This window comes from Camelus dromedarius, chromosome 8, assembly GCF_036321535.1.
Source record: "Camelus dromedarius isolate mCamDro1 chromosome 8, mCamDro1.pat, whole genome shotgun sequence".
Taxonomy (NCBI): Eukaryota; Metazoa; Chordata; class Mammalia; order Artiodactyla; family Camelidae; genus Camelus; species Camelus dromedarius.
Window position 1 is genome coordinate 6,334,060 of NC_087443.1, and position 19,727 is coordinate 6,353,786.

The 19,727-nt window shown below is 45.7% G+C and overlaps 1 protein-coding gene across 8 annotated transcripts in view; it reads right to left on the reverse strand.

Moving 5' to 3' along the window:
* Positions 1-15,984: 15,984 nt before the first annotated feature.
* TTC13 (tetratricopeptide repeat domain 13) overlaps positions 15,985-19,727 on the reverse strand; it is a 71,871-nt gene continuing 68,128 nt past the window's right edge. For 7 of the 8 annotated variants that reach the window (XM_064487861.1, XM_064487865.1, XM_064487864.1 and 4 more), the window contains 3 exons: positions 18,476-18,554; positions 18,251-18,330; positions 15,985-16,741 (listed from right to left, as the gene is read on the reverse strand). In XM_064487861.1, the coding sequence (XP_064343931.1) occupies positions 16,627-16,741; positions 18,251-18,330; positions 18,476-18,554 (274 nt within the window). In that variant the 3' untranslated portion in view covers positions 15,985-16,626. The remainder of the gene's footprint in view (positions 16,742-18,250; positions 18,331-18,475; positions 18,555-19,727) is intronic. The other variant, XR_010381831.1, reaches the window with a different exon arrangement.

Consider the following 19,727-nt stretch of genomic DNA (forward strand, 5'->3'; position numbering starts at 1 on the left):
TGGAGAAGGGGAGTCTTTCGGGTGACATGGCAGGCAGTTTCCTGGTAGATGAAGCCGGCCGTCCTTACAGACGCTTTCGGCGTGGATGCAGGCAGGCTCCCTGAGGACGATGATTCATTCCTGCATCTGTTACTGGTTATTCCAGATGCTGCCCTGAGAGAGGACTGTTCTCTGCTTTCCTCCCACACCCAGAAAGAACAGGCGTGGAAGAGAGCCCGCCTGGTGATTTTAGGAGACCGGCTCCCTGTTTCATTGGAGGGCACTGTCCATGACCAAGACAAAAAAGGGAGGAGGCAAGAAAGAAGAGACCAGGAGGTGTTTTATGAACCTACTGTTGGAAGGAAATGTGCTGAGAATGTTTTGAGGAGTTGGGTCATTTTTCCAGTTGGAGGGAGAGTTTTCACTGAGACAACCACGGTCTGTTACCAGGTCCAGGCAGGTGCGAAGCACTCCTGGTGCTCACAGGGACAGAACCATCTTCCCTGGGAAAATCCCACGTGATCCACGAGAGGCTCAAAACTGGGTCCTTTCCTCTGTCAACGTCAGACCTTGCATAGCAAAGACAATCGGCTTAGCTGCTCTGTGAAAAATGCTGAAAGGCTTCTTGAAAACAGCAAGAAGAATCTACCTGTCTGAAGTTTTACACTTAGGAAAGCCTCTGAGATTTTTAGTCCTCTGTAAGACTACAAAGAAGTCTAGAAGCAATTGTTCACTTCTTTTCTCTTCACCTGAAATTCCCACCTCACTATCTCCAAATGTAGAAAACCCATCCTTAAGACCTAGCACCAGTGAAGTTCTCATGATCATCCACACCCAAAAGAAGGTAGGTAGGCACAGAAGAGACAATTTGCTCCTTTATAATTAATCTCAGATAGATTTTGGTATCCTGGGTAGAGCAATGCTGACATTTTTGGCATTATACCTGTGTGTTGTGGACCGTGTGTCAGATTCACATGGTGAAGCTCTCGTCCCCAGTGCAATGATATCTGGGGGTTGCCTGGGTCCTGATAAGAAGCTATAAGAGAGCTTGGCTCTCTCACTGCTCCCATGAGGAGGTGGCCAGCTGCAAAGCAGGAAAGAGGCAGACACCGGATCTTCTGGCATCTCAATCGGGCTTCCCAGAACTATCAGAGATAAATGTTTGTTGTCTAGGCTGCCCAGTGTACGGTGTTGTTGTGATAGCAGCCTGAACTAAGACAATGTGGAAGTGGCTTCACATTCATCTAAGATCTTTGATTTAATGAGAGTGTATAAATATAGCTAGAGAAAGGACAATGGAGATAAAATATGGCTGTTGGAGAGGAGAGAGAAAATATGTGGCAATGATTTATTGATTGAGATGTAAAGGAAATTCCACTCTCTTTCTCTCTCTTCTAAACTATCTGTTCTTGACTTCTAAACACTCTCAGATGTGGAATGCATTTTTCTTCCTTCTGTTCTTCTCTTCATGCTGCCCTGACATTTGTTAAATGGGCTATTGGCTCTTGGCTCTTGGCTTGTAGATGTCACCACCTTGAGACCTGTAGCTGGTCATCCCAGCTCTCTGTAGGAGTTTAGTGGAATCCACTGGAGCTCTCTTCTTGACAGGAGACACGAGTTGCTTTCCCCCTTTCATCATTAGCCAGAGCTCGAGGACTTGGTGAAAACTTCATGCAATTTAAAAAAAACTGACTTTCAGGGATCATTTCACTCTACTGCCCCTGCTTGGATTTGATCTATGTCCTTGAATCTTTTTAACCTGAAATATTATCAAAATACCAAGATGCTATGAAGAACGGTGAGAAATGTGGACAAATGAAAACAGTTGTCTGTTAAGTTCCTGGGATTGTATTTTATTTTTTAATCTCTGTGAAAATAGTGTTTGAGTAATAGATACATTACAATTGTCAAGCACTGTGAGTCATTGGCATTTCCAGAGAGGGAGAGGCTGCTGAACACTGGAAATAGGAAATATGTGTGGTGGTGTCACTGAACCTGACCCCTGTCTAACCTGCAAGACAGGACATCTCTTCTGATGTCTCCTGCCCTTGAGTAAATGAGTCACTGGCCGGTGCCCAAGGGGAGCCCTTAATAAATGCCTTTCAGATGGATGAGAGAGGTGGGTGGAAGAGGGAAACTCACCAGGAATATGGTCTCCATCATGTTGTGTCCAGCTCACAACTTCATCCTGAAGGTCTAACCAAGAAACAAGTTGTATTGAATTTTTAATGATCTTTGCAATGTCTCTTTGTTCTTTCCCACTGTCCCCACCACACTCCAGTCCCATCACCCATGCTGGCATGCCTGGTCTTCCCAACTCCAAGCCACTCCCTTCAAATTGCCTTATATGTTGCCAGCCTCCTCCTCCTTCACAAACCCTCTGGTTGGAAGTCTCCCTTTTTGTTACTGCTTAAGCCTAAACTCTCTCTGGCCTTCCCTGGCCTCCCTCCCTCCTAGCACATCACCAGAGCCACCAGGCCCATCCTCGCTTGTAGCTCTGTGCCCAGCAGTCTGTTTGGCTAGAAAGCCTTTCTTCCTCATGCCCACCCATCCAAATTCTACCTATTCTCGAAAGTTTGATTTAAATGCCATCTCGCTGACCTTCGCTGCAGCCCCTCTTGCTGTACTGGGGTGGCTGTCGCATCCATGCCCACCACACAGTAGACAGCAGATGGTAGGCACCGAGATAGTCAAGGGTCTCCAGCAACAGCTAAGTGACTGTGTGGAGGCCATAGTGGTTACACCTGCAGGCAAACTGTCCCCTAGGAGCCTCCCTGCCTGCCGCCCCTCCTGTCCCTTCTCCCTGCTGGTCCAGCACTCACATGCTGTTACCCTCCACAAAGCCAGTGTGAACTCCCGTGGTGGCTAGAAGAATCACTGGGTTAAAACCCCCAGAGTTCTGATTGAGCTGTTTTGAAACATCACAAAACATAGATCAGAGAAGTCAAGAAAGCTACATCTCAGAAATATTAGTTATGTTCATATATTGTTACCAAACCAAACTTGGTTCCACTTGCCCATGGGCAATAAAGCCTATCTACTGCCCCCGTGTGGTGGTGAAGGAAAGTGCAGCGTTTATTGCAGGTGCCCGGCAAGGAGTCCAGGCAGCTGGTGCTTTGAAAGACCTGAACTCCCTGAAGGCTTTCAGGGAAAGGTTTTTAAAGACAGAGTGAGGGAGGGGGGTTGTGGGGTGTGTGATCAGCTAGGGGACGTTCTGATTGGTTGGTGGTGAGGTCATCAGAGTCAACATCATCAACCTTCTGGTTCCAACCGGTCTGGAGTCTCTGTGCTTGTGGGCAGCACACGGTTAACTTCTTCCACCTGGCGGGGGTTTCAGTGTCTGCAACGCAGCTCAAAGGACATGACTCAGAATATTGTCTACATCCCTTGAGGAGGAACTAAAGGTCCTTGAATTTGTTTAAGCACTAAACTATTATTATTTTGTCTTGTTTGACTATTTTCCTTTCTTTCTGCATTTTCTCACTTCTCTAAATGCACTCTTTGGAACTCGGGGAAGCCTAGGAGGCTAAAGTACTTGTACAGACAAGAGACAAGCGGAGGACCTGGGGGGCTGGGGGGTGGGTCTGTTCCAGGAAGACCCCATAAGGTCCTGCTCAGTTACATTATCAATAACCGACAGCACAAGCCCTGCCCTGTGCTCTAAACCAGAGTCAAAAACGCAAAAGCCAAGCTTTCCGTGTATTGTCTATTTGGGGACAACGTCCAGGAATCTTCTGAAGCTGTTTAATAGAAACTTTCATCTAAGAAGCTCTGAGTGTTGGAGGCACATTAGCCCCTAGGTCCTGACAGCTCCCCTGTTAAGAAACACACAGACAAAGCACATCAAGCTCATAGATGTACAGAACAGGTTGGTGGTGCTTAGAGGTGGGATGGGAGAGGGGAGGAAGGAGTGAACAAAATGGGTGAAGACAGTCAAAAGCTACAAACGTCCAGTTTGAAGATAAAGAAGTCCTGAGGATGTAATGTACAGCCTGGTGACTGTAAAATACTGTATTGCACATGGCCAACAGGCACATGAAAAAAAAGCTCAATACCACAAATTATCAGAGAAATGCAAATCAAAACTACAAGGAGGTATCTGCTCACACCAGTCAGAATGGTCATCATTCAAAATTCTACAAACAATAAATGCTGGAGAGGGTGTGGAGAAAAGGGAGCCCTCCTACACTGTTGGAGGGAATACAGTTTGGTGCAGCCACTATGGAGAACAGTGTGGAGATTCCTCAAAACACTAAAAATAGACTTACCGTATGATCCAGTAATCCCACTCCTGGGCACATATCCAGAGGGAAGTCTAATTCAAAATGACACATGCACCCCAATGTTCATAGCAGCACTATTTACAGTAGCCAAGACATGGAAACAACCTAAATGTCCATTGACAGATGACTGGATAAAGACAATGTGGTAATATTTATACAATGGAATACTATTCAGCTATAAAAAAGAATGAAATAATGCCATTTGCAGCAACATGGATGTCCCTGGAGAATGTCATTCTAAGTGAAGGTAGCCAGAAAGAGAAAGAAAAATACCATAAGATACCATTTATATCTGGAATCTTTAAGAAAAGATACAAATGAACTTGTTTACAAAATGGAAAACAAACTTATGGTTACCACCAGGTAAGGGGGCAGGGGAGGGATAAATTAGGAGTTTGGGAGTAATAGGTACACATTACTATGTATAAAATAGATAAACAACAAGGTCCTACTGTATAGCTCAGGGAACTATATTCAATATCTTGTAGTAACTTATAATAAAAAAATATGAAAAGGAATGTATGTATGTATATGTTTGGCTGAAACATGCTGTCCACAAGAAACTGACACAATGTTATAAACTGATTATACTTCAATTTTAAAAAACTTAAAAAATACTGTGAATATTTGAAAATGCTTAAAGGTCCTCATCACAAGCAAAAAAAAAAAAAAGAAAAGTTTTTGTGGCTCTAAATGATGGCAGATGGAACGAGACTAATTGTGATGATCATTTTGCAATGTTTACAGAGCGTCAGTCATTACATTGCAAACCTGGAACTAACAGGTCAATTATACGTTAATTTAAAATACTGTAATAAAAATGTTTGAAGAGGGAAAGTACATTTCCTTCAGCTGGCGGTTGGGGAAACTAGTGTCTTCAGAGGGAAATGATTTGCTCAAGCTCAGGGAACGTGGCGTCAGAGATGGGGTCTCACGCTGGAGGGAGAGATGCGCGTTCATCCATCATCCAGCATGTGCCAGCCTCGGTGCTCGTCCCCGGGAAGCAGCGATGAGTACGAACCTGCCCTCAGCCAGCTTGTCATCTGACGGGCGAGGCAGAGAATGACAGCCAGCCCACAAGGTAACCAAGAGGGATCACAGGGTTGGCTGAGTCCTCTCCGTGCCTGGGAGTCCTGCTCACAGCACCCTGTCAAGGACGGAGTTTAGCCACGAGGACAGGGAAGCCCAAAGTGTCCCCACTGGTGGGTGCAGAGCAGGGGTCTGAACCCACTGCCGTTTCCCCCGACGCCCTCCCGTTCACACTGCCCCCAGCGCCCCCTCCCTTGCAGGACCCGCCCCACAGGCAGCCCAGGCCCGGGTCTGGGCGAGGGCGCCAGCTTTTTCTCGAGGGTTCTGCTGGATGCCTCTGGAGTCTCTCCTTGCCCGTTCATGCAGGAGAGCGGCTGGCGGGTGGCACAGCCGAGGGCGGGGAATGGTGACGGGGACATGAAGACAGACTTTACGGCCTCGGAGGACTGCAGGACCAAACCTTCACTCCAGAGAATAAGCCAGCTTAGCAGGGTTACGAAGCACCAGCAGGCCCTCCGGCGTTCCCTGCGGGCCCCCTGGTGGAGGAGGTCACAGGCTGGGAAGGGACCGTGTGTCTTCACGGAGGCAGGGTGTGGGCGCTGGAGCCGGGCTGCCCGCAGCCCGGTCCTGGCACCGCTGTTCGCGCGACGTGATGAGGACAAATCCCTGCGTGTGTGAAGTACGTTAAAGAGAGCCCCGCACAGGCCAGAATCACTTTGCTGCCCAGCCGTGTCCCAGAACTGAGGCTTCTAAAAGGACATTTAGAAAACAGAGTGGTTATAATGGAAAAGAATCTGAAAAAATATATATGTGTGTATATAAATATATATATGTATGTATAACTGGGTCACTATGCTGTACACCTGAAACTAACATGACATTGTAAATCAACTACACTTCAATTTTTAAAAAATTAAATCAATCGATCAATTAATTATTTTAAAAAAGAGTGCCTGACACAGAGTAAGCTCTCAAAGCTATTAGGATCTCAAAATTAAATTCCGCCACAAGAACGGAGTGGGATATGACTGGTTAGCAGGTGTCCACAAGGGACGCGGTGTGGAGAGACCCCACTCTCGGGGACCAGAGAGAACGCTCTGGGAGTGTGATAGTGGGAGGGGGGAGACCAGGCCGAGGAGGAGGGCTGCCCATCGCCATGGGGAGGCAGTGGGGAACAGACCATGAGTGCCTGGAGGAACGACGTTTGGGAAGGAGACGTGGAGCGCGGAGGCTCCAGTGTTCCAAGGCGGGACCCTGGCTTGCCCAGAAGAGATGCTACTGTCCGGGCTCCTGTGGTCTCAGAACCGTGGGGCAGGGAAACAGCACGCAGAGGGGCCCTCAGACAGCCTGTCCTGTCCTCACCCTGACTGCGAATGTCCTTACTTAGCTCAGGAGGCTGAGAAGGGAGGAAGCCCACTGTGGCTTAGCTGGGAGCCCCTCTGATGACCAGGGGGCTGGGCCCAGAGACAGATGCAAGCGATGGACCTGGCAGCCTGATGTGGGGAGGGGTGTGGGGCGTGCAGGGTCATTCTAGGAGGACTGGGTGTTCGCACGTGGTGAGGGACCAGAGCTGCCCCTCTGTCCCCACGAATAAAGATTCTTGGTTGACCCAACTTTAGTCAGACTCCTGCACCTCTCCCAGGGCCATCTGTGCACTTCCTTGTAAAATCCACTTTCAGCAAGAACCCTGCTAAGTCAGTTTCACCTGCACCCCACCCTTGATACCTGCTCACCCTCATCATATGATCAAGTTTGTCACCTGCCCCCACCCCCCGCCACCCAAGGCCCTTTGACTACCCTGGCCTGTCTTCAGCAAGAACCCTGGTAAGTCTGTTTGCCCAGATCCCCTGTTTCACTGATGTCTCCTCTTAATAACTTTCCGTCCACTGGCCCCCACTCTGCTCCTTGGCTCTCCACTCCCATTTGCCCATGTTGTACTTGCAATTGAGCCCTGGTCTATGCTGAGGTCTCTTTTCCTCTGTTGCAACAGTCCTGAATAAAATCTGTCTTTACCACTTTAGCTGCTGTCCAGCTCTGGTTTTTCCTGGACACGGGCTGGGTTCTCACCCTCTGCCCAGGATCCTTCTCTGCCTCTGGTAAAGCCCTGGGGCGGCTAAGCTAACACCACGCTCCCTTTAGCATTCAAATGTCTGTGGACTATTTCCCAGCCCTTTCATCTCTTAAACGGGGACTGGATTCCTCTTCATTCCATGAATTACTTCACTCCTTTTTCTCACCCCTTGTCATCTTCACCTGCCCTCTGTCCCTATAAGCCAAAGGCCTCCCCTCCACACCCCTGGCTGTTGTATCCTGTCCCCTAATTGCCAAGCCTCAGGGTTTCCTCTCACTTCCCTAAGCCCCCTGCTGAATGAGACACTGCAAAGCTTTCGTCCACAAAAGTCACATCTATGTCGTAAGTTTCTTGAACTTGGGTACAGAGAATCTTTACTGGATATAGTTCTTGCTAGAAAACAGGTCCACTGTTTAATATTAAGTGCTATCAAAAGGAAAGAAGCAAGTTTATCCATTTGCTGGGTGTCAACAGAGACTTAACTTGCATTTACAGGGATGCACGCTGTAATCAGAGTTGACGAGCGTAGGCGCGGGACCCAGAGTACAAGTGGAATTTTCCCTTTCAGAGCCTGCGGCTGGGGTAATTTTCCCGACTAATTTGAAACAGAGAACTGTTCCTGTAAATTGAAGTAATCCGAGCCCATATGCAGAGAGGCAGAAGACTTCAGGGCTTGTTGCTGTCGTTTAAGCTCATTTTAGCAACAAATGTTAAATCTTCATTTCCTGGCAAGGGGTCTCTGCAGAGGAGGACTGGAGCCCGGGAAGGGCAAGGCAGCGTTTGGTGGCCACGCCAGTGGTATGGCCAGCAGATGTCCTTACCCCGTGGTTCACGAGTCCTCACATTCAAACCTTCCGTGGTTTGCTCTTTTGTTAACTCAGCATCTCCTGCTTCTCCATGATTTTCAACCAGCTGTTTGCTTCCTAGCCGGGGACTCTGATGTCTCACCAAGGCTCAGTAAAGAAGGTGAGGGAAAGATCTTCACGTGTCTCATGAGGGCCTGGCTGGACCACACAGCTCAGCCTGCTTTCCTGGGTTCCTTTTAAAAGGAGAAATTCCCCTGCAGCTCTTAGGACCTCATCAAATATCTGCCAGCTGACCCCTGGCAAGAACTATGCCCCGTTCTACAAATATGGAATCTCTCTATTACCCAAAGTGAGCAAATCAGGGGATGCCTTTCCCCCAACCCTCAAAACTAGCTTATTTATGATGCCCCAGTACCAAATTGATGAGCAACCAGTGAGACCAGAAGTGTCTGTCAGGCGTGGATGGAACCCCTTATCTGGAGAGAAACAGATGCCCTTTGCTCCGCTGCAGTCTCACTGGGCTTCACCCCAAGCATTTTCAAAGCAGCATTTCCGACGTCGGTGTCCCAGGGCCCCTCTCACCCCTCAGTCACAGCTCTTCTCTCTCTTGGTCGTGATGACTGATTTCCTCCAGAGACAACTGTTAAAGTTGGTAGAGACACATGTTCTGGATCGAACGGCCAAGGTTCAAATCCCAGCTCCACAGCTGCTGGCTATGTGATCTTAGGTGACTTTCGTGAGTTTTTCCCTCTTCCATTTTTCCCCATAGGTACTATTTTATTTCCCCCTCTGCATGTCTCACACAAGAACCAAATGAGCTAATACAAGTAAGTGTAAATGCTCAACAACTCTGAGCTATTATTATAATGATTTCTTAATTTTTTTTATTGAAGTATAGTTGATTTACAATGTTAGTTTCAGGTGTACAGCAAAGCGATTCAGTTATTCCTACACATACATATATATTTTCTTTTCAGGTTCTTTTCCATTATAGGCTATTACAAGAAATTGAATACCGTTCCCCGTGCTGTGCAGTAGGTCCTTGTTGTTTGTCTCTTTTACGCACAGTAGTGTGTGTCTGTTGATTTCTTATCTGTTTCCTTCCCTCAGCTGTCAGTGGGCAGAGACTGTGTCTTTTTCGCTTCTGTTCCCCAGCATTTAGCTCAGTGCTGAGCACTTACGGTGGGCTCTCAGCAAACATCTGTTGGTTGGTTGGATGGGATGAAAGAAGGAATGAGGGTACCACGAGCTTTTGTAAGCAGAGTCCTGTGTCCTTCCTTGCTCCTTTTTCTTGCGTTGGAGCAAGACTATGAATGGAAGCCCACCTATCATATGTCTAAATATTTGGAAGTCGTAAATCCACTGTCAGATAGACTGTGTCCTCCTATCTGAGTGCATTTCACAACAACAACAAAAGGATAAATACGTGTAAGGCTACAGCTTTCATATATTCCAAAATGGGCGAAAACCAAAGATAGCCAAACTGATTCATTACATGTGTCTGGGTGTTTTCCAGACGCCGTGAGGTCTGCCTGAGTAATAAACATGATCCGCAAATCATATTAATTCTATGAAATTATCCTTCTTGCCTTCATTTCAGCAAAATCACTAATGTTGTCATATCCAGGATTTTCAATTAATTTGTTCTCAATGAGTTAAAGGATTAAAAAAATAAGATGCAATTGTGTAAGTCAACAGATACAAAATTTGAATGTATTTTCATAAAATATAAATTGAATGTCAAAATGTTTTAAACTTTGCTTCCTAAGCTTTTCCTTCTAAAATGTTCGATGTGGTCTAATAACATTAAAAGCAATATACAAATTGTAATCGAGAAATATCAAACTTAAAGTCAAACTTCTTTAAATAGAGCTGACTTTTTCACTGAGTTTTAAAATGTCATTTCAAATTTAAATATAAGAATTATTTGCGATTGTAGCCTTCCATGTCCATCCAGTTGCCAATGTAAAGAACTGGTATCCTCCTCCTTGTGTTTGGTGCCGAGCTGACAGGCCAGAGCAGTCAGCATGCGTGACGGTCACGGCGAACATGCCACACTAGTCATGAGAACGTCTGGAACCAGGACACGTGGCAGGCAAAAGGAGGCTCGGCGCCACTGGCAGAAGACACCTCATCTAAGAACCCATTGCATCCACACTGCGTGAGGACAGGAATTTGACAAGACCATTTTTCTCTTTTATCTAAGGTCCTTTGATTGCCCCTGCAAACTGTAGAAGAAATGCAGCAGGGTGCAATCTCACTACTTTCTGGTCTCATCATGTGCCACCAGAGTGTTGGGAAGCCGGGGGCTGCCCAGGCTGAACCGGCCCGGGTCTCACCAGGCAAGCTGGCGCTAGGCTCCTGTGCGCCGGCACACCAATATCAGGGCATCGGGTAGTTGACCCAAAGATGGGGAGGAAGGAGATACAGCAAGGGAAATTAGAGGGCCCAAGCAACATGGGGAATAGATGCATGAGGAGTATTTTATTAAAGATGTTCTTGATCCTGAATTAATTGCAGAAGTCAAGATTTTACGAGTCAATAAAGGCACTCAAGACGCAAGTGATCGTAGACAATACATTTGTAAAATCACAGACATATACAATACCAACTGTGTTCTAATGACAGAATTTTCTTCAAGTGGGGGCATAAAGGCTGGAATAAGCTTGAGACATACATTTTTTCTCCTTGGATTAATCCTAATAAGAAATCACTTCTTGCTGACACAAAACTGAAAGGTGGGTAATACCTTGCATGATAAGCAGCTTTTGTATGTAATGAAAAAAAGGACAGGTGTGAGGAAGAATGGAACAGCATTAACAAGCTTGTGCTCGATGGAGATTAAAAGGTCAAAGGGTAAAGCTTTATTAAATACACATAGTCACGCTAGGGAAGGGAGAATTACTGCAGTCTTTGTCATATTAATATAAAATGTATGACACACATTTAGCATGCATAGATCCATATATTTATGTAGATTCCTGGGGTGCTGGTCATGTTCTATTTCTTTGTCTGGATGCTGATCATAAAGGTGTGTTGGGCTTGTGACAATTCATCGATGTGAACATGTATGTATTTCAATAAAATGACTTTTTAAACAGATAGCTTCCTTATACTCTGCACTGGCGAGACCACATCTGGACTAGTATTTTTATAAATGTTTCACTTTAAGAAGAGAAGGTAGAAGTTTAAAAAGAGGGTAAGCTATTGAGCCCAAAAAGGAGCTAATGAAGCTTGTGAACAGAGTTGTATTCGATGATAGAGAAATATTAGTTACATACATATTTGCATACCCAACTTTTTGTGGGCTGTAATAACTGGTAAAGTTCAGACTTACAAATTGTGGAACTGGAGTGATTTTATATTCGTGGGAACATCACTTGAAGGAAAAAAGGCTTACCATAATTCTAACTGCAATGATAATATTGTTCAAGAGCATATTTGTTTCTTGGGGTTTCATACTTGGTTCTCCGGGGTTTCATAAAGAGGAGGAAAAAAATCCCAAAGCAGCAAGGTCGATTTTCATATCCTAGTTAGATGTTCCTTGGGTGCGGTCCCTGGACCACCTGTGTGGGACTCCCCTGGGCACCGGGGAAGACGCAGACCCCAGGTCTGCCCCCAGGCCCCTGACTCAGTCATCAGTGGAGACTTTTCAAGCTGGTGGTGATTTCCTTTCTCTTTCTTCTCTTCCATTCACTTCCCTGTGCTACAACTAAACTCTGATTTTTAGCCTAAACTCCTTGGAATCTCGACTCCTGCTTAAAACCGCAGGGACTCCCACTCTAATTGTTGTCTGTTGTAGAAGCGTGGAGGGGGCAGTCCCTGTTTCCAGGGTAGCGGCACCATCCGGCACAACTTCCAGCGATGGCAGAAGAGTTCTACATCCGCCCTGTCCACCATGGTAGCCACGAGCCGGCAGCAGCTCCTGCTTGACACGTGGCTCGTGTGACTGAGGAACAAGTGTGTGCTTTCATTTTATTTAACTTTAACTTAAACAGCTTGGGCTTGGTCGTGACAGAGCTGATGGCCAGACAAGAGCAGATCTGGGGCACTTCTGGAGGTAAACTTGACCTGATGCAGAACTGGGTGGCGATGGTTGGGAAACAGGGAAGGGCCAGTGCAGACTCAGGGAGGCCCCTGGGTTTCTGGCCAGAGCTGCGGGGTGGGAAGGTGTCAGTTATGAGACAAGGAAGAGCGGGGGGAGGAACTGACTTTGGAGCAAGGAATCACTGGCTCCGTCACAGACATCCTGAGCTATGTTCATGAACACGGCCAAGTCCTGCCGGCCTGAGACACGCTGGGCTTCTTTAGGTGATTCTGCTGATCTCTGCTCTGATGCCTACAAATCTTGTCTCCTTATTTCTGAATTATAGGAAGGCAAGCATTGGAGAGTTGGAAGTTAGTTTCCTGAACTTCACACACTACTCATCAGAAACGTTCCACATATAATCCTTCATTTGCTAACAAGTTTTATCTAGAGGATCTTTTAGAGTTAGTCTGCTGAAAGTTTGAGCATGTTGTTCATAGGAGCAACTTTACAAATAGAGCTCAGGTACTCAGCGAAGTCTACAACAAATTCATAATACAATTAGTTACCACCAGGGAACAGCATTTGAGGTTATTTCTGTGAAAAAGCTTATTCTAAAGTCTAATTAAGGACTCTCTAAGCGGTGCTATCTCATATAAAAGCTACTAGCTACCTGTGGCTATCTAAATTTATTTATTTTTAAATTTTCTTAGTTTTTAAATTGAAGTACAGTCAGTTACAGTGAGTCAATGTCTGGTGCACAGCACAATGTCCCAGTCATGCATGTACATACATATATTCATTGTCATTTTTTTCATTATAGATTATTACAAGATATTGAACATAGTTCTCTGTGCTCTACAGAAGAAACTTTTTTAATCTATTTTTATATATAGTGGCAAACATTTGTAAATCTCGAACTCCTGAATTTATCCCTTCCCCCTCCTTTCCCTGGTAACTATAAGATTGTTTACTATGTCTGCAAGTCTGTTTCTATTTTGTAGATGAGTTCATAGCGTCTTTTTTTTTTTTTTTTTAAAGATTCCACATATGAATGCTATCTTATGGTATTTTTGTTTCTCTTTCTGGCTTCCTTCACTTAGAATTACGATCTCTAGGTCCATCCATGTTGCTACATATCTGAATTTAAACTCACTAAAACTAAATTAAAAACTCAGTTCCTCGGTCACACTAGCCCCATGTGAAGTGCTCAGGAGTCACACGTGGCTGTCAGCTACCATATCGGATGAGGGAAAGACAGCATCGCCATCATGACAGGTCATCCAGCTGGAGTGAACTGGGAGGTCCCTGTGGAGGAAAAGCCTCCATGAGTGGATGGCACTAGAGGAGAGTGTGGTGAGAGTGTGTGGATGAGCGGAGAGAAGTTAAGAAGTGAGGCTGGAGCAGAGAGAGGCCATGTCCAGGGGCTACAGTAGAAAATGAGGTTTTATTTCATGGCAGGGAGATGCTGGGTGGGATTTAAGCGGAGCAGCAGGAAAACAAGTCGGGGGGCTACAAAAGGGTCAAGAGACAACACAGCAGACGGGGGAGGTAGCGATGGAGCCGAGGCAAAGCCGAGAGATGGGGGTCGAGGTTTTGTAGGAGGGAGGGAAGAGCTGGCTTGTTCACGGACTGGGCTGGGTCCTGGGTGACGCTTCTGGACTAAACCACGATCCCTTCTCACACACATTTCAACTTCTCTAGCGGGTAGAGGGGTCCTGAGACCGACAGCTAGTGGGCAAGTGAGTTATCTGAAGAATTTCTAATGGTAACAGCTGTAGTGTAAGAAACCCAAAATGCACATACACGATTAGACCAACCCGCAAAACACTAAGAACGCAGCCTCCACACTCGAATCTGACTTGGGTTTGAAAAACACCTCAAACCTGCTGTTTCCGATTCTCATCACAGAGCGAGAGGGAGAGCAGGCTCAGGGCATCACAGACCTAGCAGGAGAATCCTGATTTCCATGCCCTGAAATCAAAAGGGTAAGTGTAGCTAAGAAGGTAAAAAACCTAACACAGACAAAAGGCACAGAGCAGTCATGTTTCCTCAGGATGTCAAAAGGTTTTGATACAAAAATGTAAGGAGAAAAGCAAACCTAATTCTAATTTTATGGGGTTTTGGGGGGGGATTTTTTTTTTATGGGAGGAGGTAATTAGATTTATCTTTTTTTTTTTTAATGGCGGTACAAGGAATTGAACCCAGGACTTCGTGCATGCTAAGCATGCAATCTACCACTTAGCTATACCCTCTGCCCTCCCATTCTAATTTTAAAGACTTATGTTAAAAAATAAATAGATAAAAAAGCTTTAAACAGAGGACAACTTGTATGAGGGAACTCTGGTTTTTAGGTGAAAATTTTCAATTTAATAGAAGATGTGAATGAGAGAACTTTTAAACACCATGATATGAAAATGCATTCCTAAACTTCATGGTCTTCTTGAGACAAGAGCCCTCAAAGAAGGGAAGAAGATCTCAGGAGGGACTACCTTGCTGGCCACCAAATAAAACTGCTCATAATATTTTGTTTAGACCACAGTCAGCTTGGCCCAAGTATTTTGGGACTTGGAGCACAAGATGGAATGTTTTCCCAGAATATCTTGCAATCACAGAATTTAGCATTTCAGTTTTTCTAATGATGTGATAGTTATATTACTCATATGAGGAGAAACTGGGCTATTTCAATAAAAACTGAAATGCAGTCATTTGGGGTCAGTAAACTAAGCTTCAAGAAAAAAAAAACATTCCAATTCTGGGGTTTAAACATATTGTCATATTTTAGAAAAGTCAGCTAATTTACTTGGATCATTTCCCTAATTGAAAACTGGGTGTCTCACCATGATAAATCTTGATGAGTTGGTGATAAAGTGAAGAAAAGTCCCTGATGAAGTTGAAAGATTTTGACTTTGAGATAATAAGCAAGAAGAGGGAAAAGTTTAAAAATCTACTCATTTCTCCTTTGTTTAATCTCTGCAATTCCCGCCCACTTTGCAGCCCTGCACAGTGTATCTGAACACAGCCCCTTTGTGGTTTCCAAAGTCCTTCGGTAGACCAGTCTGGTCAAAACAACATGAAGCTGAGAGTGCAAAGAAACGTAACCAATAGATGGAACAGGATTAAGTATTCTCGGAGTCTTGAGAAGTACCTGGGAGTTGAATCCTCGGTGCCCTGGGAGTGGCAGGGCAGGGCAGGCCCTGGGGTCAGAGAGGCCTGGCTGGAACCCTGGCACCTGGGCTTCAACAGCGGGGGGTGCTGGGGAAATCATTAACTCTCCCAGAACCTCAACCCCCTCACCTGTGAAATGAAAATAAAGATGCTTGTCTTTCGTGAGCACAGCTTTAGTTTCAGGGGAAAACTGACCTGTGTTGTGAAACCAGTTTATAAAATGACATGTGTCTGATGGTTTATCTCACCATCCAGAGGAGATGAGACCATGAACCACATCTCAGTGGCCGTTTTGAAGCAGATGCCAGTATCCAGAAGAGCATCGTTCCAAACGGCGGGTCTCACTGGACCAAATGGCCGCGTCCCGCCAACACCAGCTGAAGACACTGGAGACAGTGCTCATGCAAAACTCTGAGACAAGAATGAAGTAACAGGAAGCAGTGAACACTTTAACTCTTTAACAAAAAATCAGAGAAAAATGAAAAGGATTTGGAAATGGCAACAGTTCAGTGAACCCACTTGACTCACTGGCATTTACTCTGAAAAAAGAAATCAGTAATTTGCTGACTGTTCTGCGACCTGCAAGGGAAACTCACTCACAAAATGAAAACATACATAATCCAGTGTCGAAAACCGGTGATTTAGAGAAATCACCCCTGTTTATTTTTTTTTTTCCAACAAAGAGGAAAAAAACCAAACGAAAACAAACATGGTTCAATAATTCAGTGTTTGAGTCACTGGCAAATACTGTCTGCATCACTCAACGGGGGTGTTCCCGGCCATGAGGTCCGGGCGCAGGCTGATGGCCACGAGTCTTCCACGGTTCCAACACGGGAGGTGGAAACAAGATGCCTTGTCACAATACGCATAAAAAGAAGGTCTTTGAAAAATCTCCAGATCTTTGAAGGAATGAAAACACTCTCCTTTTGTTGTCTGTCTTGTTCCTTTTAATGATCAGTTTTTGGTTTCTGAAGTAGCCTTTTTCCGCTGCGAGGATGGAGTTGTATGAAACCAACAGGCCGCCGGCTACCACACACGCCTCCCCTCCCGGACACAGAGCTTTTCTGTCCCCGCAAAACTCTCTGCCATGATTTTTGTTATGGTTCCGAAGAGTAAAGAAAATGATTTCAAGTATTCAATTCCTATCAAAAATTGGTATCAAAAGTAATAAAGGACCTAATTTTCTTGATAATTCCATGTTTTAAAAAATAACTTAAGAAGCAAGAGGTCCGGCCCTTTACTTGTATAAATACCACAGCGTAACTAGAGTTTCTTAAGACAACGTGGAGAGGAGTCCGTGTTTAGCACCTCGATCATGGATCTTAACGTTGGGAACGCCTCTGACACGGACGGCAAGGTCTTATAAGAAGGTGAAATACTAAAAAAGAAAAACACAAAGAAGGGGTGTGAAGGTGAACACTGCTTGACAAAAAAAGGCAAAGCTTATGTTATATTAATTCCTAGTTCAGTGTTCACTTTCTGACACCCCGTAGGTGTGACATCAGACAATATTACCAAGCAGGGGGATTTGGAACAGAGTGGATTCTGCTGCGACACATGAACTGGGGTAGCAGTAGGCTCCCCCCGTGAGCCACTGGGAAGTGCAACCAGAGTCTTTGGGAAAGAAGATGAAACTGACTTATACAGTGAGTGTTATTATGCACATATGTCCCGTCGGGGCGCATGCTGGACTTGGACTCGGAAGACAAGGTTTCGGGTCCAGCCTTGCTCCTTATCGGCTTTAGCGATTTCTCTAAGCCCGCTTCTGTCATCTGCAGCACCAGGGACCGTACTCCTAACCCCCAGAGGTACCAGGAGCACGGAGGGGGATGCTGGTGTCTAAGTACATCGTGGAACGGCAGCTGCGCAGCGTAAGGCGGTACTGTTACCCTTCCCTTAAAGGACTGTTGAAAGAGCAAGTCTGCGACGTCACGTAGGAAACAGAAGCGAGGTCTTTGACCTCACGGTCGTGGTTTTAAAACGCTGTGTAAACGAGTGAACGTGAAACAAGAATATCCCAGAACGACGCACACCTGTTAGGAGGCTGCGTTACAAAGTTAACGCAACACTTACAAGTTGAACAAGAGTGTCCTGCCGACATGAATTGCTCTGTTTTAAACAGAGCAGAAATTATCCTGCAATTTTTAGAGCACTTGCTAGGTCAAATAGACGTGAAAGGCAAAACTGGAGGTGGTTGTAAAAACCATGGAGAAGGAGCAAGAATAAACAAGGTCAAGCAGTGAGATTTGCTTATTCTTAAATAACTGTGACAGCGTCTGTGAGTTTAATTTCCTCCCCTGGTTTACACACTTTCCTGCAGCGCTTCTGGGAACTGGAGCCAGGAAAAGTCAGCATGGGCTGGCTGTCCCACCGTAATCGGCAGGGGTGATTCCTGGCTGGCATTTCCTGACTCACACGTGTTCCTCACCTCAGTTACAATCAAGCACCCCCTTCCCTAAACCTGGAGTGCAGGAAAAATGCAGATGAAAGGCCGGGTGTTGCCACCCAGAGTCAGTCTGAATCGGGTCCGGCTCAGTTTGCAAACTCAGTCCTGAATCCTGACCCGAGAGTCTGGGATAAAGGGTGAATCAGCCAAGAGACGCGAACGTCTGATTATACATATAAGACATCTGTCAACTTTCCTTCACAAACTGGTTCCCTTACTTTGTTCATTATTCATTCGAATCCATACACTTATCCGTTAAGGGGTCCTATGTGATAGCAAAAACATTTTAACCTTGAAAAGTGGATTAAATTCACTGCATAATAATAACTCATAGAAATGAGTACAACTCTGTTTTCACGAAGCTCCAAAAGTAATGGAAAGCCCCTACTTTTCCCCTTCTCAGTTGTAATATTCTTGTGCTGACCCCTGTTGGGCAGTTACCTTTTCAAGTTCATCCAGCTTTTAGCTATTTTGCTGAAGGCCTCTGAACCAGGGGCGGTCATAGCTTCAAAGTCAACCAACTGAAAAAAGCAAGTTAAGGATGTGATTAAACATGGAGGAGAGGGGCTCCCTTCGGGATCTGCTTCACTCACGTATCTTGACACAAAAATCCATAGATTTGGGGATTTAAACACATGCCCCTTTCCTCTTCCCATTCCAACGTACCTTTCCTTTCGGAATTTTTCCTGCTACTTCTTTTCCACTTGCCATCAACGCTCCCACGATCACTGAGTAAGCTATTACACTATTTAAATAAAGAACAATTACCAGTCAGTCCCAGTCCACAAACAGCTACCATGTTAAAGCTCACCGAGGGTTTTCCATTGTAAAGGATGCCACTTTTTTTAAGAGTTCTTTGGAGGAGGAAGGTACAGCTCAGTAGTAGAGCACATGCTTAACATGCATGAGGTCCTGGGTTTAATCCCCAGTCTCTCCTCTAAAATACACAGGTAAATAAATAAACCTAATTACTTCCCCCTAAAACAAAAACAAAAACAAAACAAAACAAAACAAAACAAAAAAGAATTCTTTGGCTATTAAACAGGACAACACTTTCATTTGTTTTAAAAATGCTTACTAATTTACTAATACAAATATTTACTGATTTACTGATTTAAGGGTAAAAGTGACTAAGAATAGTATTCTTCTGAGAATAGTTTCTCCTAATCAGTTTTCTTCCCGCTTGGTTTCTCTATTCTTATGAAATAGTGAATTAGAAAATGCAGCTGCTTATATATTATATTTAATTAAAAAAAATTTGGGGGGTGGCAGGTCATTAGGTCTATTTATTTATTTACTATTAGTTTTTTGGTTTTTTAAAATAGAGGTACCAGGGACCGGCACAGAGAACTCCCAAGGGCCGTGGGCCGACGCCAAAGCAAGTGAGTCAGTCCCAGGGTCTCGGAGGCCACGGCGCAGCATCCTCGCGGGCCAGGGGCGGGGCCACGGAGGCCGAGAGGGCGGGGCCACGGAGGCCGGGAGGGCGGGGAAACGCGGACACGGAGGGACAGGAGGTGTGGGCAGAGGCAGGCGTGGGGTGGAGGGGGCCAGCGCGAGGGCCCTCGGGAAGCTCCACGAAAGGGCAGGGGACGGGAGAGGTGATGAGGCCGAGGTAAACCAGAGCAGGGCGGCGGGGCCGGTACTGCGCCTGGTACCCCCGCGTCTGCACCTGGGCTGACAGCTATAAAGAAGCGTGGGGCACAGACAGGAGCAGGAGAAAAGCCTGGAAACGGGGAGACTCGTTGGAAAGGTCAGGGCAAGAGATGACCAGGGTCTGGGCTACAGCAGAAGCAGGAGCACAGGAAGAGAGAAAGACGTTCAGGAGGCAGAACCGACAGGGCCGAGGGACGGAGGGAAGAGCGGGGTGACCCGCCCCACAGAGCTGCCCTGAGGACGCGTGGGGCAAGGCGGGCGTCCG